Source organism: Pelodiscus sinensis, chromosome 4 (assembly GCF_052426305.1).
Source record: "Pelodiscus sinensis isolate ZL-2025 chromosome 4, ASM5242630v1, whole genome shotgun sequence".
Classification (NCBI taxonomy): Eukaryota; Metazoa; Chordata; order Testudines; family Trionychidae; genus Pelodiscus; species Pelodiscus sinensis.
Window position 1 is genome coordinate 127392290 of NC_143055.1, and position 25449 is coordinate 127417738.

The following is a 25449-nucleotide window of genomic DNA, read 5'->3' on the forward strand; positions in this document are numbered from 1 at the left end:
GTCATCCCTCAGCTCGCCTGCTCCTCCTCTGCCCGCCGTTGATGGCTGGCACCTTCTCCCCGGCTCTCTGCCCCCAGCCCGACCCTCCTCCATCTCCACCGGCAGGCTAGTGTATGCGGGAGCCTGGCCCTTAACTGGAGGGGGCGAGGAAAGACGTGGTACAAGCTCCCCGCCCTCCTCCCAGTGTCAGGCTCAGCCGTGCGCCAGGTTCAGGGCCCCGGGGGCACAAATTTTGCCTTTGCCCTCAGGTGCATAACATCCTAGCTACAACACTGCAGAGGCTCACTCTGTATCTTGAGAAAGACCTGCCACAGACGATGCATTGGAAAGGTGAAATGACCTGCTCCATTCATTCCTTCCCATATATCTCCCTCAACTAGAAAAATGCTGCAGGAAAACACGGTTTTTAACAGAGAGATTAAAGTCATTAGCTAGGGCCAGTAGTGTGCAAGGCCCTTGACTTAATGAGCCTACATTCTGTCCCTGTTCCTTTTTAATTTACAAAGCAATAGCTTGCTTTAAAGATTACCCGAGATGCCCTGCAGGTCCCTGATGGAGACCAGGTTCGAGCAGACATGCTGGTGTCTGTAGATGGACTCAGATAAAAGGAAATGCAGGTTGTGCAGCGGCATAGTGGAGATGAGAGGCAGCATTCCATCCTGGTGGGGAATTTGCACGGAAATATGGATTCTGGAACAGAATAAATAAGCAGAGCCAGTGGTTTATGCAAAGGGGTGCATATTATGTTAGCTGCGTGCTGTGTGGACTATGGTCTTGTCAACAGCTCATAGTACAAGTTTGGGTGTGTTAGTGCTACATTTATTTAGGGCTGAATTTCTTCGTGTTGTTCAGTGGCATTTAATTCCTTGAAATAATCCCCCTGACTTGCAGTGTTATTAACTCAAGGGCTACGTCTAGACTGGCATGATTTTCTGGAAATGCTTTTATGCATTTTCGGAAGAGAGTGTCTAGATTGGCACAGATGCTTTTCCGCAAAAGCACTTTTTGCAGAAAAGCGTCCGTGGCCAATCTAGACGCGCTTTTGCGCAAAAAAGCCTCGATCGCCATTTTCACGATCGGGGCTTTTTTGCGCAAAACAAATCTCAGCTGTCTACACTGGCCCTTTTGTGCAAAAATTTTGCGCAAAAGAGACTTTTGCCCGAATGGGAGCAGCATAGTATTTCTGCAAAAAGCACTGATTTCTTACAGTAGGAAGTCAGTGCTTTTGCGGAAATTCAAGCGGCCAATGTAGACAGTTGGCAAGTTTTTCCGGAAAAACGGCTGATTTTCCGGAAAAACTGGCCAGTCTAGACACAGCCAAGGAGTAAGGCATGACTCCAGAGGAAATAACATGAATGCTCCCTCCATCCCTTCACTATTAAGTATTTGAGGAGGAGTGCATGGAGATCCAATTCATGATATACGAAAGAGATCTCATTTCTTACACAGATCCATCTTTTTCTGTTCTTTTGTTGTCTATGTTAAAAAATGAATTAAACTTGCTAAGCCCCTGGAAGAAAAGAATCCAGGCTTGTACCTGTTGGGATGTTCCTTGTGTTTGACATCCAGATACTTCAGTGTGGCAATGAATGATTGAGCCTGGTATCCTCTGGCCGTTCCAGCTACCACAGGAGTATGGCAGATGGCGCTGTCGGTCCCTATGGTAACTATGTTGCTTCTCAGCGGGGTCCCCACATGCCCGGCCTTGTCTACGGCTTTTGCCACACAACGCACATGGAACCGCCGGCTGAAGTAAATGCTGTCCAACACCTGGAAGGAACGAGGGAAGAGGTTTTGCATGTATGTACATGGCATGGTCTTTTACACATAGAGCACTCCACTGGTACTTGAGCCTCAAAAAAAACCCAAACCACACACACCGTACTGTTACGTGCAGTCCACAACCTCTTGTGCTAGTCGTGTACCATGTGGTTGATGCTAGAGGGGTTGATGATCTGGCCCCATTCTCATGACTCACAGCCACAATAAAGTAAGTGTTTGGATATATGAGGTGTTATATTGTTATGTATTATTATAAATTGATTTATATTACTAGGACTATCACTAGGCTAGACTAGAACCCCATTGTTCTAAGTGTTGTACAAACACAAAACAAAGAGGTGGTCCCTGTCCCCTGGGACTTACCACATAATACTAAGTACTGTCAATGTCAGGTTCTAGGGCTCTCAACTGGGCACCCATAAACAGTGGACATTTTCTGACCTTGATCTCTTTCTCCCTCAATTCTCCTTCGGTAAAATGGGGATAACTCAACCTTCCCACTTCACAGCGGCATTGCGAAAATAAATTCATTCATGTTTGTGAAGCATTCTCATGCTGTTGCGAGGAGAACCATAGCCCAAGGAAATTAGTAATGGTCTTGAGAGAAGGGTGTGAATACTATGCAGTAAATAAGGGCTAGGGCTACACATTAAACAACCAGAATAAAACGAAATATTGAACACACTTTCATTCGATGAGCACCATTGGGCCTATGCGCTGTATGAGGCAGAGGTCCTATCGATCAGGGACATAATACATACTCACCAGGAGGCTGAATTAAGGTTTTACTGGAAGGGACCTCGAGAGGTCATCGAGTCCAGTCCCCTGCCCTCATGGCAGGACCAAATACTGTCTAGACCATCCCTGATAGACATTTATCTAACCTGCTCTTAAATATTTCTAGAGATGGAGATTCCACAACCTTCCTGGGCAATTTATTCCAGTGTTTGACCACCCTGACAGTTAGGAACTTTTTCCTAATGTCCAACCTAAACCTCCCTTGTTACAGTTTAAGCCCATTGCTTCTTGTTCTATCCCCAGAGGCCAAGATGAACAAGTTTTCTCCCTCCTCCTTATGACACCCTTTTTAGGTGACACCCTTATGACACATCTTAATGTGTGTGCGCTGGACTTTGCAATCTTAATGTTCTCTCAATGAAGGTGCGTGTGTATGTGTTTGTGTAAAACAGATGTGCAATACTTAACTTAGTTAATGATACTTCAAGATCTAGAACCTCAAAAAAGCAACCCTCACCATACTGCTATACACAGTCCACACTCTCTTGTGGTACTATACACCGTCACGTACCATGTGGTTGATGCTAGTGAATGGTGTAGTGTCCGTAATCATTTCAAAGGGTGATCTGGCCCCATTCCCATCAGTGGGGGTTGCCACCTCCCAGCTGAACTGTATCGAAGACTGGTTGATCCCGGCCTCATTGCAGCGCTCCTTCATGACTAAGTACTTGGGGAAGTGAGGATCACAAGGTGTTACGCAGATCAATGGGTAGCCAGGAGAAGGGGACTTCTTTACACCTTCTTTGGTTACTTCCTCCACATGGTCATAGTCTGCCAGGGTGACCACCTGCAGCAATGTAACAAAACCGCTATCACCTGGGAGCGAGGGAAGGCGACATGAAGCAAGGGGCTGGACAGCTTGTTCCCTCAATTTCCAAACCTTGTGACTGGTGCACTGTATTTATTTTGCTTCATAAATCCCACCGAGGTTGCAGAGAAGGAGAGGTGGGTATGGAATCAGCAGGAATGCTCAGAGCTACTGGCGTGTTGGAGCATCCTATGCTATTAAGATACTAAATCCTGCACCAAGTAACACTTCCAATCGCTGAATTGCAACTGTGTCACTCAAAAGAGAAAATACCCATGTCCTACATCTGCCCAGCTCTGAGCTTTCCAGCTCAGATGCCATTTAGGCTCTCTGCAGTAAAAAGCAAGTGGGATGCTACCAACATAATGACATTTGATATTATTTTGGATGCTGAAGCAGATAAGGAACATATCAGCGCATATACTGTCCCCAGCCTAAAGCAAGAGCAATGCCATTATACTAACTTCCTTGTTTGTGGAAAACAAATCCAGGAACCCTGCATCTAAGGGAGTGTCTAGACTACACGTTTTTTCCGAAAAAAGTAGCCTTTTTTTGAAAAAACTTCCCGAGTCTAGACTGCTGCTGTGTTCTTTTCAAAGTAAATCGAAAGAACGCAGCAGTTTTTTCAACTGTGGAAAACCTCGTTTTACGAGGAATAACACCTTTTTTCAAAAGTGCTCTTTTGAAAAAAGGCACTATGTAATGCAATCTGTGCTTTTTCGAAAGAGAGCATTCAGACTGCCCGGATGCTCTCTTTCGAAAAAGCAGCTTGGTTGTAGTTTAGATGCCCTTTTTTGAAAGAGGCTCTTTCGAAAGTATCTTTCGAAAATGGCTTGCAGCCTAGACGTAGCCTAAAAGCACAAGCCTCTACAACTTAGGCAAAAGGACCAGCTCCATTAGCTTGGAGGTGGTAGCAGACTCAAACATCTGTATGTAACCAGCTCACAAGAAAGGTTCAGACCTTGTGATATTAGCTTAGTTAAGTGGGACTTTCTCATGCTACTTCCTTATTATCTGCCATTTTTGCGTGGCTATTTCCAGCCCCCTCTCACCTTAATATAAGCAACTTCAGTCCTGCCACGGTTTAAATGGCAGTAAAGCATGTGTCCATGCCTCTGTGAGGTGGACTTTCAGCAGCCTGTTCACCTATTCACTGTCTTGCCTGTCTCCCACACCTCCTGGAACATAATGCCAATTCACCCTGAGCATCTGTGTATTCAAAGAGGAATGTGTGACTACTAACCCACACATCTACTGGGTTAGTGGTGTACTATCCCACGTAGTGGCACTGAGACCACTTACAGAGAGAGAGAGAGAAAAAGTTTGCCCTACAGCCTTAGCTGAGAACTAGCTGACTTTTAGCTCAAGCTGTACAGGTTCATGTTCTAAGCTCCAGAAGTCACAGATCTGGTTCCGCCTACCAGCGTTACACCTACACTGAAGTTTTAACCTTGAGTTAACTGGTCATGTTAACAGAGGGTCAGCCTAGCCACAAATGTCTGTAGCCTGGATCAAGCATTTAGGAGTCTCATGATAGCTTTTAAAAAGGTATTAGCTACCTTGGCGTAACAGGCTAGCCATTAATTCAAGATAAAATGTTCTAGTGAAATACAGGCGTTGCCTCGCTGCATGTTCTGCTTTTCCATAGATTTTTGCCAGGCCACTAACATGGTCGTTTTGCTACTTACAATGGGAGGGGCAGGTAAAATAAGGCTCCCTGCTGCTTCCTGATCCAGAATGGTCACTACCGCAGAGCTGATATCCCCTAGAAGAGCTTCCACTGGATCGTCTGGTCCCAGCACCACAGAAAAGGACTCATGCCACTCCCGGTCTTCGTTAGACATGATCTCCACCTTAAACATGACGTGATCCACCCCTACAGGAATGCAGATGAGAGAGACAGAGAGCCTGATGGGTCAGCTGACATTACCCTAACAGCTCTCATAAAACCCTGCCTAGCTACTTCAGGTCAGGATCATTGAAACACGATAATATACACGTTACGGGTTGGATCTGAACTCGAATGATTTAGTGCCGTTCCAGTCAGGAGCTGATTCCATAAATAAAACTCCAGCTAAAACGACTGGTCCAACTGCTCACCCGGCAGACTTACAAGTGGATGTTCTATGAGGATTAATAGAGCCTTATATTAGCTGACTGTAATAAAAATCTATGATCCAATATATATCCCAGCCCTGTTACTAGTGTCTCTGTTTTAACTCTTTAGCTCAGACATGCAGAGCTCCTGCTGTTGGACCGGTGGGGCCTGGTTTGAGTTATCTTGCAGGATCTTGAGGGGTTTCTGCAGAGCTCTTTGAGGTGCCTGTGCTGTCAGCTGTCAACAGTCTCTCGTTTATTAGTCAGCCTCTCTCTCAGACCTCATCACTGTAGCAGGAAGACGGGTCACATTTTCCGATAGCAGGATAACAGCCCTAGCAGAGGACAGGTTTGGAATCGGGATTCCTACTGACTTTAATGGCAACTGCCTGGCTATATATCCTTATGAAGAGTGTTTATAATTTATTACAAAAAACCCTCGTCACCCAGCCAGGGTGTTGCGAAGGTATGAAACACAGAATTATCTTACTCCATGGTACCAAACATGCAAGGTGCTGTGTTTGGGGCTGGCCTTTCAACCTGTTCTAAGTCACACAGGCTAGGCCAGCTTTCTGTTTCCTTACAATCACCAATTCCTGCTCACTCACTCTCCGGCTGCATCAACGTTGCTGCGAGCATGTGCGGACGGGCACGAGGGGGAATGTGGCCTGGCACCCCCAGAAAAGCAATGCTATGCTCCATCGGGGTCTCAACTCCCCACCTCCACCATTTTTCAATTTTTTATTTTTCTCAACCTCCTAAAGTGGGCAGGGGCGATAACCCTGACATCCCCCCATGCGTGCTCTGTCAAAACGTCACGTTTGACGGTGCTCTGACTGCTTTTTGTGGTCTTGCCAACGTACTGCAACAATTCCCTAACCAGACATAAGTCTGGCTGTAGAGTACATATAACCCCCCTTGTAACAGAAAAAGCAGGGCATGTTACCACACTGCTGGCAGGGGCATCGGCATGTCCCTGCAGACCCTAGACACAGGGGAAAGCAGGGAAGCTCTGTGTGCTGCCCCCACTCCCAGCACCATCTCTGCAGCTCCCATTGATGGGGAACAAAGGCCAATCGGAGCTGCAGGGTGGCACCTGTGAGCGGAAGCAGTGTACACACCACAGAGCTTAGGGGGCTGAACACGGCGGCAGCTTCCAGGAGTGTAACGGGTCTAGGGCAGGGAGGGAGCCTGCCTTAACCCTGCTGTGCACCTGAATAGGAGCCCCGTTAAGTAATGCTGCCAGGTCGGAGTCTGCATCGTGAGCCCCCTGCCCCAGGTCCGAACTCCCTCCCACCCCCAGACTCCCTCTCATAGCCCACACCCTCCCCTGAAGCCCCCTGCTCCACATCAGAACACCCACTCCAAACCCCCTGTCCCTGGTCAGAACGTCTCTCATCCTAACTCTCTCCCAGATCCTGCACCCACACCCCTGACTTGGCACTAGCCCACAGTCCCCTCATGTACCCCAAGCCTGTCATCCCCAAGCACACCCCAGAGCCTGCACCCCCATCTGGAGTCCTTACCCCCTCCCACACCACAACTGTATGACCCAGCCCAGTGCTGCCTTCTGCACCTGAACGTCATTTGTGGCCCCACCTTGACCCTCTGCAGCCCCTGTAGGACTGGAACTATGAGAGATGGCTCATCCATGTTCGGGGGGAAGCTGTGAGCCTCTGCCCCTTCCCCTTCCCCATGGGGCTGTGTGTGGTCCACAGTTGATTTTTTCTGTGCGTCAGCAGCCCCTGATAGAAAAAAGGTTCCCTACCCCCATTTAAAGGATTACATAGGTGCTTCCTACTAAAAATATGGCATCAAATATGACTGCAGCATGTGTGTCTAGAACAAACCTCTAATCATAAATACATTCAAGGGATTTGGTGTAGCTCATGTTTTAGCTAATACATGAAATCACACACTGATGAAAAACAAAACACATAATGACCATAACGGCAGCAGAGCTGGGCCAATGCCAAGTGTGTTTGAAAATCCCCCACATAGTACATTGTTGTTTAAATGACTTGCACGTTTTCCTTGAATGTTAATTTGTTTGGGCCCATGTCGAATGTCACTAAGTAATCCCTCCACCTCATAATTCAAATCCATGTAACTTTTACCAGGGCTGAACTTGAGGACTCGACTCTTTGGATAATAATCGACTCCGGACTGGGCTGAGCCATCCCGGGTGCTGCAGCGGACCTTCGAGGTCCTGTTCTGGTCCCCCCTTCTGAGCACCTTGATGTTTAGAACAGCAATGCCCTCAGGGCCTGGTGGCTCCCGTACTTGGTATGCAGCTTCCTCAAACTCAATGGTAGGTGCTAGAGAAATGGTATGAAAAACAGAAACATGTCCTTAGCAACTCTAAGAGCCTCACAATAACTGGCGTCCCAGTACACTCTCCAGCAGCCCAGGCTGCACTGACATAGCACCTTCTAAAACTCATCAACACTACTCCGCACATCAGAGGCTAGTTTGAGAGGCACTTCTGAAGCCCAAGGGCCAAATTTATAGCTCTCTGACACTCTGCTGCAGCCAGGAGTCACACAATAATCTTGGCACTCAGATCTTCAGCACGTAGGTAAGTTGGCTTGCCCAACCTTTCCAAATGAGCTAACTGTGCTTTGTCCAGCATTAGTGGTCTGCGTACCACAGCGTACCACTGAACATGAGGTTTAGAATCAGTTTTACATGTGAGTGACTGAAACTTAATGGAGCGCTGATCAACACGTCAGTGGTTTAATTCGAAGCAGTTTACATATAATGGCTAACTTTCAGACTTAGCGTAGAGGGGTGGAATGCTACTGATTTGTATGTGGAATTGAATATGCTCTCTCTAGCTCCTAATGCTATCCCATGTCTCTTACCGTCTTCATCATTGGAGACAGTAATGGTGGCCACGTCATTTTTCCCAATTCTAGCTCCGCTCCAGTGGTTTCCAAGGGGACTGCCGAGATAGATCCGGAATTGCTCCTCCGGTTCAAATGCAGAGTCGTCATTGATATAAACAGTGCAGTTCTTTACCTACAGACAAGTACAGCATCCATCAAATACTAGCAACTAATACTAATAATTCTTCTGATTTTAATAGAAGGTTTGTGTTTCCTCATTACCTAGAATTTAACACCAGGGTGTTTTAAATGAAGCCTTTGAAACTCCATGAGGAAATCACAGTGCAGCTATATAATGAAAAGTGGGTGTGTTTAAAAAAAAGAAAGACAAAAAAAAAAAAGAGTAGTCCTGTGGCACCTTAGGGTACGTCTAAACTACATGCCTCTGTTGGCAGAGGCATGTAGATTTGTTTTTTTGGAAAAGGTAATGAAGCCGCGATTTAAATGATCGCGGCTTCATTTACATTTACATGGCTGCCGCGCTGAGCCGACAAACAGCTGATCAGCTGTTTGTCGGCTCGCGCGCTAGTCTGGACGTTCCCCCTGCCGACATCAAAGCCCTTTGTTGGCAGCCCCGGTAAACCTCATTCCACAAGGAATACCGGGGCTGCCGACAAAGGGCTTTGATGTCGACAGGGGGAACATCCAGACTAGCGCGCGAGCCGACAAACAGCTGATCAGCTGTTTGTCGGCTCAGCGCGGCAGCCATGTAAATTTAAATGAAGCCGCGATCATTTAAATCGCGGCTTCATTTACCTTTGCCTATGTGTCTAATCTACATGCCTCTGCCGACAGAGGCATGTAGTCTAGACACAGCCTTAGAGACAAACAAAAATATATGTAGTATCACGAGCTTTCATGGGCAAAACCCACTTCTTCAGATGAGCTGGAAGCTGAAGAAGTGGGCTTTATTAAATGCAGATTCTCCAGGGACTCATCTTTTAATTCCAGAACAATAACAACAGCTAATCCAAAGCAGTTGAAGTATTACTTCTGAGAAACGGGGTTTGGCAAAGCCTTTGAACAGCAGAGTGCCAAGGAGAGCAGCCAGCTTTTCAAAGCCTAATCTGCTGAATGTTCTTTGTCTTCTCCCAACCCAGTTAAGTTCCACTTGCCTTCTCCCCTTTCAAAAAAGTGATGCGGGAATCCTCCGCATTTCTCCTCTCCTCGAAGTCCGCCATGACTTCTGCTGTCTGGCTCCGGGTGTAGCACCTGACAGAGGACTCATAGCTCAGGTCTCCGGTGCGGATGATAGGAATGTGCAGGACACCGTCCTTCTCCTTCACAGTGTACAAGTCCTTGCCAAATTGCATGCTGGGTACTGCAGGGGGCAAAACACCATTCACACTTGCACTGGGATACAAGCTAAAGAGCGGCCAATGCACCGTACTGAGGAAATACCATGTGGGCTGACAGTTGCGCAGTGAGATGCCAAATGAGATTGTTACCAGTGCTTACAAAGAGCATTCTTGGCTTTAACCAAACAGCTGGTCATTGCTCCCATTGGGAACTGGAGAGTCTGCTGCTCTGGGTAAAGAAGCAGATTTCTCATCCTGCCAACCCTCAGTCACACACACAGAATGTTACTGAACATTTTGCTTTCCCATTTTGACTTTGCCTGAAGTAACGACCTGTCTGCACACACTGGAGAAGGAGCTATCCCCTCAGGTAAATGCGTCTGAGCAGTATGCGTACTGTATGCTGGAGATACACACAAAGAAGGGTAATACTTCGACAGGCTATTGCTCTTAGTTTTGCAATCACATCTTCTATGGCTAGGGGCAGAAAAAACCTGAGGCCAAGAGGGCAAATCTTAGCGGATTGTTCAGGAGCAGAGACAATTACATGTTATTAAAAAGCAGTTTCTCTGGGGTTATACGAGAGAGACATTTCTTCAGCAAGCAGATACCTCCCAGGCAGGAAATCACAGAGGTCAGGATCATGTTTAAAACACAGCAGGGTGAAAATATAGTGAGAGTTTAGATGAAGCCTCAACTCAGCTGCTTGAAAAGGGCCAGATTCCCTTAGCACACAAGGGAAATATGAAAGGGAAGGGGCTAGAATGCGTTTGATATAAATTCACTGGATAGCTTACCATCTTGGAAGGTGTCGTTAATGGCTACTATAGCTTGGAAGGGTTTGGTCAATTCAGCCCCATGGGGTGAGCTTAGGTATACAACAAATGTCTCCAACCCTTCAATTACTGGGTACTGGGCATCATCCAGGATTGTCAAGGTGCAGTACTAGAGGAAAAGTAAAAGAGCCAGGTTACTGACATATAAACCCTGGTACAGTAGACTTCCGATAATCCGGAACCTATGGGACTTAGGTGGTGCCGGATTATCAGATATGCCGGATTATCAGGAGGTACTATAAGCTGGTTATATATATACTGTCTACATTATATACTGTATATAAAGTGTTCTTAAGCCTTTTTCTTGTACATACTGTATACAGTACACTGTAATGTTTTCGGTTTTTTAAGCCTTTTTTACCATTTTGCTCAGTTCAGCTGCTGCTGCTGTTACCTTGTGACTCATTTTTTGCCGAAGCTCACTCACTAGGCTCTTGCCATTTTGATGCCGGACTATCAGGAGTGCCGGACTATTGGAATGTTACTGTATCTGGTCAGAGCAGAGAAAATACCACGGGACTCATCCTCTGAGTCATGTCACTAACTGGAGGTTCTTCTAGGTGCACAAACAGCAAGGGTCCATGCAAATGCCCTTCACACATAATGCACATTGCATCCAAGAGCAGGATGCAGAGATTCTTTCATCTGAACCTTCTCTACCCAGAATGCCAACTTGATTTGATCTGGTTTCTACTCATCCAGCATCCCCGATTCATCTGTCTATTGTAGGTGCTTACAGGGTTCCTGCTGCCAGGCTCTTGCAGCACCTCACTATCTTTCATGTGTTTATCATCACAACGCTCCTATGAGCTCGGGCGGTGCGAGCATCTCCAGTGAACAGATGAGGAAGGAAACCATAGAGAGGCCAAGTGACTCTGCCCATTGTCACACAGGAAGTCTGTGGGGGGGGGGGGGGTAGGAAACTGAACAGAGATTTCCCACTTCCTAGGCTAGTGTCCCACCAACCAGACCATTCTTCCTTCTCATCAGATTCAGCTACTGGGGTTTTGACACAAACCTAGCAGGCAGCTCGGCAACATGATTGTAGAGTAACTGTGCTGTAATCCTCCCTTTTCCTCACCCCAGCTCTGCCCTACTATTGTATTTGTCACCCTTATGTTTAGAATTTTAAGACACACAGAAGACTATCAGGGTACATCTAGACTACATTCTTCTTTCGAAAGGAGATATGCAAATTTGATGCAAATTTGCATATCTTCTGATCGCTTTTTCGAAAGCATTTTTTTCCCCAAACGTGAAAGCAGTTTAGATGGGATTTTTTCAAAAGAACCCCCCTTTTTCGAAAGAAACCATCTTCCTTAAAAAATAAGATGTACAGGATTCTTTCGAAAAAGGGGGGTTCTTTCGAAAAAATCCCATCTAAACTGCTTTCACTTTCGGAAAAAATGCTTTCGAAAAAGCAATCGGAAGACGATATGCAAATTAGCACATCATCCAGAATTTGCATATCTCCTTTTGAAAAAAGAATGTAGTCTAAATGTACCCTCAAAGGCACAAGTGAAAGTTGGGCATCTAATTCCCACTGAAAGTCAATGGGAGGATGGGGATTAGTTGCCATTTGTGCCTTTTCTGTCTTCCTATGTCTCCCGTGAAGTGCCTGGTCACGCATAAAAGATAGAACTTCACCCTTCAGTGTCATGTAGGATAAATTCAGGGTCTGATTAGTTGAAATAGCCAAGCATTACCAGTTGTGACCGCCCACGAATGGAGGAGGCTTAGTGATGGGTTGGATAACTCAGGGATTCCACAGAGACTATGGCAGAATGGGACAAAATCAACAACTTGACTTGGCCAATAGGCCCTGAGTATCACTTGGCTTTTTAAAATTAATATTACTTTTTTGTATCGGGGCCCCATTGTGCGAGGTGCCCTGCCCACAAAATGAAAAGATTTCTCCTGCCTAAAGAGCTCACAATGAAAAGACACGGCAAGAGAGAACAGGTGGCTACAACAGCCAGACGAGGAGCACACGTTAGCACTGAAGCAATTACGATTAGTGTAATATGCCAAGTCTGGAAATGGCAGTCCTACATGGGGAATCAGCCTGCTCATGGCTGATGCTTGGAAGGTTTGTGGCAACTCTTTCTGCCACCGACACTTTTTTTTATTAGATTAAAATAGCTCTTGATGCAATTCTATTGGCAGGAACCTGGGATCAACTGTATCTATAAACATACTTATGTCTGTTTTATTCTGATAAACAACTGCAGTAAATTTTACTATCAACACCAGGGAAGACGGTGATTATATAAGAGAGAGAGCTGGAGATTAAATATTTCCATCTAAGCGCCGGGTGCGCAGCCCAATACCTCCTCTGTTCGGCCTGGTCTGAACTCTACTTTCTTGGAGCTGGGGATATAGTCAATTCCTGGGCTGGCCGAGGGAGGATCTGAAGTCCGAGTTGCACACCACACTGAGGTGGGGGTTGAGAGGTCAGTGCCGTGGCGGATCACTGGAATGTCAATGGTACCTGGAGGCAAAGTTACACAGAGTAAAACCATGATTAGAACGTGGCTGGAAACAATCAAAGCACATCAATAGGTACCATCATGCTATGTCCTTTCCCTTCATACTGCCTCTGTCCATGGTACTACAGAAAGGACAGTGCCTTGCAGACAGTAATAACCAGAGCTAAGCTCCAACTTGGGGGCAGGATGAAGAAGTGCCAGAGCTGTTGCTGCCTTTTAGGTCTATAGCACACAGCTGGTTGGATGGTTCAGCTCTTTACACCACGCACTGGGAAAGCAGTATTTGTACTGAAAGTAACTCACAGTGACAACAAGCCCAGTTCCAGTGGAAGTACTGCTCTCCCTTACCTGCATCCTCATGGACAGTAAAAGTCGCGTTCCCCAGGAACACAGTGGAGGCGTCGTTGGGACCACTGATCACCACCTTGGCCGAAGCCACGCCCCCTATGCGCGCATTACTGGAGGCATCTGCCAGGACAATTTCAAACTCCTCCTCCTCCTCGTACTCGCTGTCATCGATCAGTTTGATGTCACAGGTTGACATGGTGACACCGGGCCCCAAAATAACACGGTTCTCATTCGACATCCCCCTCGACTTGAAGTCAGAACCCGACTCCAGTGCGTAAAGGCTGCTGCCTTTAGCAGATTTGGAGAGGGTGTAGCAAATGGCAGATACGATGCTGCTGGTATCCCCTACAAAGTAACATACAAGGACAGAAGTGTTATTGCTAGAAAGTTACAGTAGCGGTAAAGGGACATAGGCTCACGTTAGACCTGAAAGAACTCTGGTTTTAAACTTTGAGTTTGGATCTTCATGTAAGAGAGAGAGAAAGAGCTGACTTGTAGTCTCCCTGGAAATGCCAGTGTTATCTCAGTTAAGCTTTGGGTTAAGGTCACAGAAATAAAAAAAAAAATGGGGACATGGGCATCCAGTGTGGAAAATAATTGGTGTGTTTACTTTATCATACAGAAATGCACAACTTTGTAGTTAGGAAATACAGCAAAATGAGACAAGGGATACGTCTACACTGCAACGCTACTTTGAAATAATTAGCACTATTCCGAAATAACTTAGTCCGCGTCTACACAGCAGGCAGTTATTTCAAAATAGTGTCAAAATACTGTCAAGCCAGAGGACTTCTTACTCCAACTCCTGTAACCCTCACTGTACGAGGAAGGGATGTTGGAGGCAGAGTGCTCTGTTTTGAAATAAGTGCTGTGTAGACTCTCCCTATTGCAAAATAAGCTATTTCAAAGATACGCAATTAACGTAGCTCAATTTGCATAGCTTATTTCAAGTTAAGCCCTGCAGTGTAGATGCACCCAAGAAAGGCTTGAAAGAAAAAAAGGGGCCCAGCCAGGAATCTTGTCTGAACTAAGGTGGGGCAGAGTTCTGCGCTAACCCCCCTCATCTAGCTTTAGTTAAAGTCCAATGGCCAGCTATGACATCACTTGAAAGGAAGATCTATTTGCTGAAAAAACGGGAAAGCCCGGTAGCTTCAAAGAGCAATGGAGCCAGATGAACACATGTTGATATTTCAAAATTCTATTATCAAAAGCACCATCAGAGGGGGGAGTAAAGACGGTGCATGACACTGATTTATTGTGGGACCTTGTCATTTAATCTCTGTAGCTTTCAGTTTATCCATCTGTAAAATGGGCCTAACATCACACAATGGAACGTCAACTCTTAGTGAGTTAGAGTTTATAGAACAGCTTTAACTCCTGTGCTGAAGAGCACTATCTGGACATGCAGTATCATGGTTACTGTGGGTAATAGCACAAACCTTTCCTTTCAATGGGGGCGGACAGGAAGCCAGCACTCTCGTTGACATGGTAAGTCTTCCTGTCAAACTGCAGAGTGGGTTCATCCTCGGTATCATTGATCATGACTTTGGCCTGGGTGATCTCTCCCAGCAGAGCATAAGCTGGCATGCTGAGCTCTACAGTGAAGCTCTCTGGGTTCTCAAAGATGTCATCATCATTGATGACAATGGTACATGCTTTGGTATCCTCCCATTCATCAAACTGCACCTGTAAGGAAATGAACAAGAAGTGGGTTTACAGCTGCAAAAGACATCCTCCGCCTCCGCTCCCTTCTGAAAAGTACGGACACTCTGAAACTTTGTTAAAAAGTGCACCACTTCAATTTTGCTTTGCTTTTGTTCACTTGGGACCCAATCCAAAACCCACCCTTGTCAAAGGAAAGCCTCTCAAGTAATCTCAGTGAGGTTTGGAGCTGTTGGGATGGCAATATGATAACACAGGTCCTGAGCTCAGTTCTTCACTGAATTTCCCTTGTTCAGTCATATACAGCAGGCCCAAGGGAAAGCAAATCTCTACATTCTCATTTCAGAGAGTTTTGCACAGGGACAAACAACTACACAAGGCAAAAAGCACTGGAGAGTCAGGCTCCTTGATTCTGATCTCACGCTAGTTTTGAGTCATTCCATTTACTTTTATGGAGTTACTCCCCATTTACACCAGTGTGAAAGACAGCAGAATTTAGGCAAGCCTATATTATACACAGTCTTTCAGAATATTCCCTTACAGCTATGGACTCTGTCCTCATAAAACACATACTTTAAGAGAACGTACTCTCAACCTAGACCCTCAGAACTCCTTAGATTCTTAAAAGTGATGTAGTCTAAAAGTCTACTTGACGGTTTTACCTCTTCTTTTATTGACGTGGGTTTTTTTTTTTTGTATTCCATAAAGCTTACATGATGAAAACTGACTGATCATTTTCAGTTTTTGCCTCTCGTGCTCATTGAAAGCTGAAGTTGATTAGAGTCACAACACTGCAGAGAATTACTCGAATTTCAAAAAACTGGTTTCACGGATTTTTTTTTCCAGCTTGTAAACATATTTCTAATCAATGAGTAATAGCTTAAGCAAACTTTCGTCTGAAAATCAAGAGCAAGTCCACTGGTGACAAACTGACGTGAGAGAAGACTCAAACGGACATGTTAAAAACAAATCTCAATTAAGGAATTTAACGTGCAAAATTTTAGCCACAGATATTAAGATGAGAAGGGACCATTAGATCATCTGATCTGATCTCCCGCATGCAACTCTTGGTCTCACCAGTGCCACATACAGTGGCAAAATCAGCTCCCCTAACTCTGCTCGCTACTCCCCGATTGATCCCTCTGAGGACTGTGTTAGCCCTTTCTGCCACAGCAATGCAGTGGGAGCTCATGTCTGAGTTGCTTGTTCACTACTGCCCTGCATTGGATTATGCGTATCCCACCCTGCAAAACAAGGTGTTAAGGAGCTGGCTCAGCCAGTCCCACTCTGCCACATGGCAAGGCACGTAGAGGCTGCCGCAGAACAGCTCATTTGTGGGTCAAGCAGGGAAGACGAGACACCTTCAACCCTCAACTTCGGAGGATGTCAGTTTTCCCTAGGGCTATTTCTGGGGCATATAGTCCCGTAGAACTTCCCAACCCACCTGGCCTGCATACTCTACATAGTCCTGCTGTCCCGGCTTGGAAGTGATACTCGAGCTGGAAGTAGCTGTTCCCTGCTCTGTGCGGCACAGGACAATGGCATATTGGTGCAGGTTACCGATCCTCTTCACCGTCACGCTGACCAAGCCCGCCTTCTCGCTGACATTGTAGCTGGGAACGTACACAACGTGGAGATGTGTTAAGCACGTCACTCAGGCACCAAGGTGAGGAGCATGGTGTAAGAACCGGAATGGAACACACCCTAGTGGCACCAAGCAAGCCCACATCCAGTTTAACTCAAGCCTCAAAGGAAGGGGAGATCAGGAGACACAGTTGGGGTACGTCTAGACTACAGGCTTTTGTCGACAGAAGTTTTGACAGATACTGTCGACAAAACTTCTGTCGACAAAGAGCGTCTACACTACATTCAGTTCTGTTGACAAAGCAAGCTGCTTTGTCGACATGGTAGTGTAGACGCAAAGGACAGTTTACATGCAATAACACCTGTCGACAGAAACTCTGTCGCTGGTATAGTTTTGTCGACAAAAGTGGACTTTTGTTGACAAAACTCTGTAGTCTAGACACACCCTAAGGGACTGACAAATACGATGGTGCAAACTGTAATCTTAGATATGTGGATGCCACTCCCACTGAACGCAAAGGGAACACAGCTATCCAAACTCAGGCTGATAAATGCTACACAGTGTAATTCATAGGTCAGTGTTTCTTAAACTTTTTAAGATGGAGGAACACCAAACAATAATTTTTTTTATGAGGAACACCATGGGGGGTAGGGGGGGAATTATTGGGGAAAAAAGGGTTGGGGAAAAGTTATTGAGGAGAAAAAAAAAAACTTTCCCCCTGACCCTTTTTCTCCCCTACTTTTTTTTCCCCTCAATAAAAGGTCACCTGCCCCTTTAAGTGCAGCCATTTTGAATTCTGTTCTCCACAGCACTCCTCCGACTGCCTTGCAGCACTCCGGTGTGCTGCAGAACACAGTTTAAGAAACACTGGCATAGAGGTGGTGTGTTCTAGGGACTATGCTACTGGGCAGGGACTTGTGAGATCTGAATTCTGCCACTAGCGTCTGGGTTACCTTGGGCAAGTCACAGCAACTTTGTGCCTCAGTTTACCCATCTTTAAACAGGAGCTAACCTCACTCCCCTCCCTTGTAAAGCACATTGGGCTCTACTGATGAAAAAGCACAGTGTAAGAGCTCTCTCAGTAAACACTCATGGTAATTTCTCAATTGAAATTACTGGGTTGTATCTGGCTTCATTTTAGGGCTGATTCATCACTTGGGACTGGCCTTTATTCACACGCAGCATAATGGGGCGTTGAGATACACTAATAAACAATGATTATTGATCCCCATGGAATTATTCTCATACACTAGGCCCCGGCCACTTCCTAGCACGGCTGCATGAAAACCGAGAGCCAAAATGCAAAGTGAGTCTAAGAGTCTCTCTTTCTGTAGCCCCCTGCCTGTTATACCAACTGCTTACTGAGGTGTAACTTAACTTCCACCCACCACCAAATAAGGCCCTGTATGTCGGACAAGGCAGCTTACCTAGTGCACTGAAAGCTGATGAGAGACCACTGGATATGGAAGACGTTGTCCCTGACCATATTGGGCTTGCTGTCTTTCACTAGAAACTGAAAGCTATCCACAGTTTCCTGGATCTTCTCTTCAAGCAGCACGTACCGAATCAGTCCCAGGTTCACATCCTCTGTCAGGAAGAGAGTCTCCATGAACCATGCCAGGCATTCAGTGAGGGTATGTCTACACTACAGTGTTATTTTGAAAAAAACCATTTTGAAATAGTTAATTAGAAATAGCTTATTTCAAAATAACGTGTCTACACACAAAATGCATTTCGAAATAGCGTTTTTCTATTTAAAAATAGCAGGTCCACACTGAATGGACGTTGAATTGCATTTAAGGCTGGTTGGAACCAGTTCCGGCAGGGCATCAGGTCAGAAGTTGCCTTGTGGCCAAGGCAGCTAGCAGGGCACCCTGGGAAGGGCTGGAGGCCCCCTATTTCGAAATAAGCGTCTTCACAGCACTTATTTCAAAATAGCAGTTTCGAAATTGGCGCTATTCCTCGTGGAATGAGCTTTACCAATTTCGAAATAAGCCCTCTGCTATTTCAAAAAAACGGAATGGCTGCGTAGATGCTAGGAAAGTTGTTTCAAAATAACTTCTGTTATTTTGAAATAACTGCTGTGTAGACATACCCTGAGCGTTTTACAGGTGAAAAGCTTAAAGCTGCATCCTACGTCCCTATGGGCCTGATTCTGATCACAAGATTTACATTGGTGCAACTCTAGTAGCTATTTGTCATTCACTCCGGTCCAAGAGCCATCACAAGTCACACTGCGTCTTCCTTGCGCTCCCGAAAAACCCACCTCATCTTTTCTTCCATGACTTAATAAAAAAAAAGGATTTATTAAATAGGATGTTTTTTAACAAAATTTGACTGGTAGACTATTTTAATATAAATTTGCTTAAGCAGTGTTTAATTAAATCCTGGTCTGTATTTTAGTGTGTGCCCCTTTAAGGCCACTATATAGCTGCAGAGATAGAATCACAGAATCCTAGAATACTGGACCTGGAAGGCACCTCGAGAGGTCATCAAGTCCAGTCCCCTGCCCTTATGGCAGGACCAAGCACCATCTAGATCATCCCTGAGAGAAGTCTATCTAGCCTGCTCTGAAATATCTCCAGAGATGGAGATTCCACAACCTCCCCAGGCAATTTATTCCAGTGTTTAACCACCTGGACAGTTAGGAAGTTTTTCCTAATGTCCAACCTAAACTTCTCTTGCTGCAGTGTAAGTCCATTGCTTCTTGTCCTATCCTCAGAGGCCAAGGAGAATAATTTCTCTCCCTCCTCCTTGTAACCCCTTGTTAAATACTAGAAAACGGCTATCATGTCCTCTCTTAGTCTTCTCTTTTCTAAACTAAACAAGCCCAATTCTTTCAATCTTCCCTCATAGGTCATGTTCTCTAGACCTTTAATAATTTGTATTGCTCTTCTCTGGACTGTCTCCAATTTCTCCACATCTTTTTTCAAATGTGGTACCCAGAACTGGACACAATACTCCAACTGAGGCCTAATCAGTGCAGAGTAGTGCAGAAGAATTCTTGTGCCTTGCTCACAACACACCTTTTTAATGCATCCCAGAATCATGTTTGGTTTTTTTGCAACAGTGTCACACAGTTGACTCATATTTAGCTTGTGGTCCACTATGACCCCTCGATCCCTTTCTGCAGTTCTCTTTCCTAGACAGTTGCTTCCCATTCAGATAGTCAGTTGTGTCTGAGCTTTGCCACAGTGTTAAACTGACTCCTTGACCTCTACTCATATAATAATATTGGGTCTCTTCCTTCCTGTTAGCCGGGATTTACTTTACACAAAATGGGACGCGCTTGGCTGGGGAGTTCTGATGAAAAGAAGTAAGACAAACTCTGTGTTTGCCCATTATGTAGCAAAATGGGGCCTTGTTCTAGATTGGTACCTCTGGGATCTACTGTAACAGAAACAAGAAGGGCCAGATGGAGAGTTTACTCTCATGTTGTCCATGGGGCAGTGTAAATCCATCTCTCCATAGGAGCACCCAGAGAAGGTACTCTGAGACTCAAGTTTCTCCTCTGTGTCCTCCTTGCACTGGGCAGAAGTAAGTCATCAAAGCCTGAATTTTCAAAAGCATCCAAGTCAATTAGGAACCTACGTTCCATTTTCAAAACTTATTTTCCAGGAGATTTAGGCTCCCGAGTACCTGAGCCCATTTTGTAAATGAAAAATTTTACCCAATAGTACTATCAAGTTCTATATGGTCATTAATTACAGGTGTCTACCCAATTGTCTTGCAGAAGGCAATCAGAAAAGTCAGGAACATATTATCTGGCCAAGGTAATATTTTCATTAGACAAGAAGAGCCAGAAGCTAGACCTACAGAAGGCATTTTTAGCTCTTCAGTGAGTACTGCAAACTGCATCCCTAACATTTTCAATTTATAAAATAATTACTGGGGAAGTGACTTGCAACTCTTTAAAACAGCATGCCTCCAGAATAAACGCTGAAAAAACTTGGAAGTGTTTTTAAAAATCCAGCCATAAAACAAAATACTTCAAGGTGGATACCAATGTATGGGTGAGCCCAATCCAAACCTTCCATTCAAACACACCCAAGCTTTGGTGATGTTCAGACCAAGGTGTAAAAATCTATGGTTGGCCCTAATCAAACCGACAGCTCCAAACAGCCCTGAGCACTGGGTTGATAGGGATCTGGATTCAGGACCACATCCATGGAAAACATTTGGTTTCTTGAACTGGGAGGAAAAATATCGAAGTTTGCTTCATTTTAAATTTAAAAAACCCCCATCTTTCTCATACAGGAGAGAAGGACCTTATTCTCTTACTGCACTGGTGTAAATCAGCAACTGTGCTGAAATCAGGGACATTGCACATCACAATCAGTCTCTGTGTTTCTTTAGTACATGAACTATGTTGCCATAGATCAATAAAATGCAGTCCTGCTTCCCTACCTTGTGTAAACATAGTCACAGCTGTCCCTGGTTTCAGCTTGTTCTCCACATGACCATGTTTGGGTCTAGTTGTTATCTCATAGATCAGCTGTTTGTCCTCTGTGTCGGGGTCCATAGTCAGTAGTTCCTTCTTGGTGATCAGATTTGTGGCCTGGATTAAAGCCACACCAGAGAGATTACACAATTTCTGAGATGCTGCATAGCAGGTCTGATTAAGGGGCTAACTGAAAGAATTGAACCGTGGAACATTACTTAAGCCGTGTCTTCACTCCCCGGAAGATTGACACTGCTGCAATGGATCTTCCAGAGTTCAATTTTGGCAAGTCTAGTTAAGACTCACTAAATCAAACTCAGAGGTACCTCAGCTCCTGCACTTGCCAGGAGTGCTCCTGTCGGCCTCCCGCCATGGGAATACCACTGACCATAGCTTAAGGTGAGCTGACTCCAACTACGTATTCGATGTAGCTGGAATTGCGTACTTTAAGCTGAGCGGCTGAGTCTAATGTAGACCTGGCCTTAGAGAGGGAAAACGTTGCTATAGAGGACATGCGAATAGCATCCCAGGACAGACAGGGATGGAGGAGTCCTGTTTGTGTGTTAAGCAAAGGATTCAGATGAGAGTTTATGGTTTGAATGAAAGGAAACTTGTGCAATATTGCCACGTGTGGTCTTTTCCATCTGGGCTCGAATCTATGACACACCTCCCAGTTTTACATGAAAATAACCTGTCAACACAGCTGGTTAAAACTCAGCTCAGGCAAGCTTGAAGCATGGGTCAGCTTTGCAGATGGACTGAATTTCAGATTTACAGATTCCTAGAGTTGGAAGAGACCTCAGGAGATCATCGAGTCCAAACACCTGCCCAAAGCAGAACCAACCCCAGCTAAATCATCCCAGCCAGGGCTTTGTCAAGCTGGGACTTAAAAACCTCTAGGGATGGAGATTCCACCACCTCCCTAAGGAACCCATCCCAGTGCTTCACCACCCTCCTAGGGAAACAGTTTTTCCAAATATCCAACCTAGACCCCCCTACTCAGAACATTTTGCACAGCTGACATTAACATGTGCTAGCCCTCTTTCACTGCCCTGTCACGTGGGTTCCTCAGTCTCACCCCACTTCTTTTATGTTTCCTCAAGAGAAAACAATGTGAATGGAAAATATTAACAAAAAAACTCTTTGGGTGTGTCTAGACTACAGGGTTTTGTCGACAAAAGTGGACTTTTGTCGACAAAACTATACCTGCATCTACACTACCGCTGAGTTCTGTCGACATAACGTTGACAGAACTTAGCAGTTTTGTCGACGCTGGTAAACCTCATTTTACAAGGCATAACGCCTTCTGTCGACAGAGTTCTGTCGACAGAAGGTGTTATTGCATGTAAACTGTCCTTTGCGTCTACACTACCATGTCGACAAAGCAGCTTGCTTTGTTGACAGAACTGAATGTAGTCTAGACACTCTTTGTCGACAGAAGCTTTGTTGACAGTATCTGTCGACAAAACTTCTGTTGACAGAAGCCTGTAGTCTAGACGTACCCCAAGAGTCTAAGGACTCTCCCTGGAACTTCCAGTCAGTCCATCTTGTTTTGCTCTATCAGTGTTATGTCTGCAGACAATCAGCCTCCTCGTGCCAATGAGGTTCATCCATACTCCCACGGGGAACACACATATAACTAGCGTTGCACATTACAAAGTGCAGGCTGTCTGGGGAGATTTCAGAGTAGATGGGGTTAACCCTCTCACTCTTCCCGCCACAGTTCCTTGATTCCCACATGCTCTCTGTCTCCATCATGCATTTCCCTAGACCATAGGGCACACTCGGGTTTTTGCGAGTCCCAAAGAAGAGCGATGAGACATTTTGGAGTTTCTCGCGCCTGTTGCTCCCCTCCCTCTTCCGGGAAAATGAACGGGCCAGTTCTAACAGAGCTGAAAACAAGCTGTTACCATGCCATCCATGTACTCCAGCCACTGCAGGCCCAAGTTGGTGACAATTCTGGGGGTCCCATCATCTACAGGGAGAATATCCACTTTGAATCGCTGCGGTGCCGCTGTCACAATCTAAGCAAGAGTCCAGACACAGAGGTCAGACCGTAACGAGCTTCCATGATTAATCAGATGAAACAGATGCAGGGGAAAGGGGTTCAAATACAATCTGCATTAGCCTCTTTCTCCCACAGCATTAACAGAAAAATACCCAGTGCCAATACCGCAATGGCAGACAATATTTGCTGCTGGTCGACTTGACGCTGACTCTCTATAGCGCTGCTACCCTGTGGGGTCGGTAGCTCCATTTCTTTACATTAGTGAAGATGCAAAGCACCTTTCCTCTTTTGTTGCAGCCATTTGAATGGACCAGATGATTTAAGACTACACTGCAATCACACTGCTGGGCAAAGCACAAGGCTAATATGATACCGCAAGAGAGCTATAATTGCATCAGGATAAATGTCTGATTCTCAGCTAGTGCAAATCCATGTAGTGCCTTGAATTTAAGTGGATTTTTATAATTTGGGGGTCAGATCCTCAGCTATTGTAAATCTACTTTTTGTCAGTCAAATTGATAAGCAGGAGGTTTAAAACAAACAAAAGGAAATTTTTCTTCACTCAGTGCACAGTCAACCTGTGGAACTCTTTGCCAGAGGATGCAATGAAGGCTAGAACTTTAACAGAGTTCAAAAAAGAACTAGCTAGCCATTGATGGACCTAACCTCCATGAATCTATTAGCCAAAAAGGATAGGAATGGTGTCCCTCGCCTCTGTTTCTCTGGAGGTGGGTGACAGGGGAGGGATCACGTGAGGATTACCTGTTGTGATCCCTCCCTCTGGGGCATCTGGTATTGGCCACTGTCAGCAGACAGGCTACTGAGCTAGATGGACCTTTGGTCTGACCAAGTATGGCCGTTCTTATGTTCTCTACAGTGCCATAGGACTACTTGTTGTTTTTAAAAGTTACAGACAAACATGACTATCCCTTTGAGATTTAAAAATCACAAAGCACACAACACCTACAATCAAAGCACTAACCCAGCACCCACGGACCAGCCATCACACAACCATTAACATCACGGAGATATGCCCATTTATACTCACAAAGGATCTGCCCCCAAAGGTATAAAATACAACAGCCAAATGAAACAGGACATTTTCAGGTAGCTTTACATCACTTACATCACTGTCAGCAGAGGGTTGTAAATTAAACGTATCAAAAGTGCAAATGAAGCTGGGATTTAAATATCCTGCACTTCATTTGCATAATGGCAGCCGCTGCTTTTTTTTGAAACAGAGCTTTTAGAAAAAAAAATCCAGCAGTTTAGATGGGGCATTTTTGACAGAAATGCCCTGTTTTGAAAGATCCTGTAATACTAATTTTTTTGATCTGCTGAAATGGGACATTTCTATCGAAAATGCCCCGTCTAAACTGCAGGGTTTTTTTCAAAAAACCCTGTTTCGAAGAAAAGCGGCAGCCGCCATTATGCAAATGAAGCACGGGATATTTAAATCCCGGCTTCATTTGCACTTTCGATACGTTTAATTTATATCCCTCTGCCGGCAAAGGGGTATAGTTTAGATACACCCTTACAGGAAATCTCCCTCTTCCCCCCATTCTCCCTTACTTCTTTCCCTCCATCCTCCACAACGAAAAAGGGATTGGTCCCATCTGACACGGTGAAGGTGAAGCGATCCTTCAGGGAGTTGCTGCCATCGTGGCTGTAGGAGACCCGGTTCTGGTAGATGTCGTCCATGGTGAAGGTGGCTGTCGGGCGATAGTGCTGCCCGTTGCTGGTGTGTTCAATCAGCCCATGGCGAGGGGGTTGCACGATGGTGAATGTGATCAATTCAGCCTGCCCAAAGGAACGGGTGGGTGGAGAAGGGTGCAAAGCCAGTAAAACATCCTTGAGCAGGAGGGGTGGGTTAGTCTGGCCAACGGAGCTCGGATTCAAGCTTGTTACCTTTTCACCTGTCTTCTTTTCAGGTACAAGATTTCAAGAGAAAGACAGAAGAGCCCCAGGGCAAGACAACTACCTTCTCCCAATGTCACCATCTCCATGAGGACAACAGTGGTCACGTGCTAGATCGGCCCCTCAGTTCCCCTGTCTGATATGCAGTCTCTACGGCCATGATTCATGCAGTAGCAGCATGCAAACACACTCGTTCTTTTGGCAGAAGAGCGCAAGCTGCGTATTCCAACAGTGAAATACTGTTGTTGTGCCCAGGGGACATGGTCCCATGGCTTGATTAAGAAATGACATGCTCAAGAGTAAGGTGGCTGACCCAGCATAAGTTCCTGTTGTGGCCAGCTGAGGCAGCTGGGAATTTCACTGTTTTAGGGGAACCATCCCCAGGTGGAGTGAAATCATCCAAGGCAGCTCTACGCCCACTCATAGAAATGCCTCAGCATTGCAAGTGTAGGCCATGTCAGTTACAGCAGCCCTGGGCCTCCTCTCACTTTA

General features: G+C 45.5%; 1 protein-coding gene across 2 annotated transcripts in view; it reads right to left on the reverse strand.

Annotated features, from left to right (window-relative positions):
- The window catches only part of FRAS1 (Fraser extracellular matrix complex subunit 1), a 294040-nt gene that overhangs the window by 24320 nt on the left and 244271 nt on the right, over positions 1-25449 (reverse strand). For both annotated transcript variants that reach the window (XM_075929458.2, XM_014578940.4), the window contains exons 49-64: positions 24613-24840; positions 22943-23056; positions 20999-21149; positions 18019-18178; positions 16451-16619; positions 14784-15030; positions 13345-13689; positions 12838-12998; positions 10469-10616; positions 9489-9694; positions 8350-8506; positions 7603-7803; positions 5077-5264; positions 3092-3367; positions 1538-1770; positions 530-690 (exon numbers count right to left, since the gene is read on the reverse strand). In XM_075929458.2, the coding sequence (XP_075785573.2) occupies positions 530-690; positions 1538-1770; positions 3092-3367; positions 5077-5264; positions 7603-7803; positions 8350-8506; positions 9489-9694; positions 10469-10616; positions 12838-12998; positions 13345-13689; positions 14784-15030; positions 16451-16619; positions 18019-18178; positions 20999-21149; positions 22943-23056; positions 24613-24840 (3145 nt within the window). The remainder of the gene's footprint in view (positions 1-529; positions 691-1537; positions 1771-3091; positions 3368-5076; positions 5265-7602; positions 7804-8349; positions 8507-9488; positions 9695-10468; positions 10617-12837; positions 12999-13344; positions 13690-14783; positions 15031-16450; positions 16620-18018; positions 18179-20998; positions 21150-22942; positions 23057-24612; positions 24841-25449) is intronic.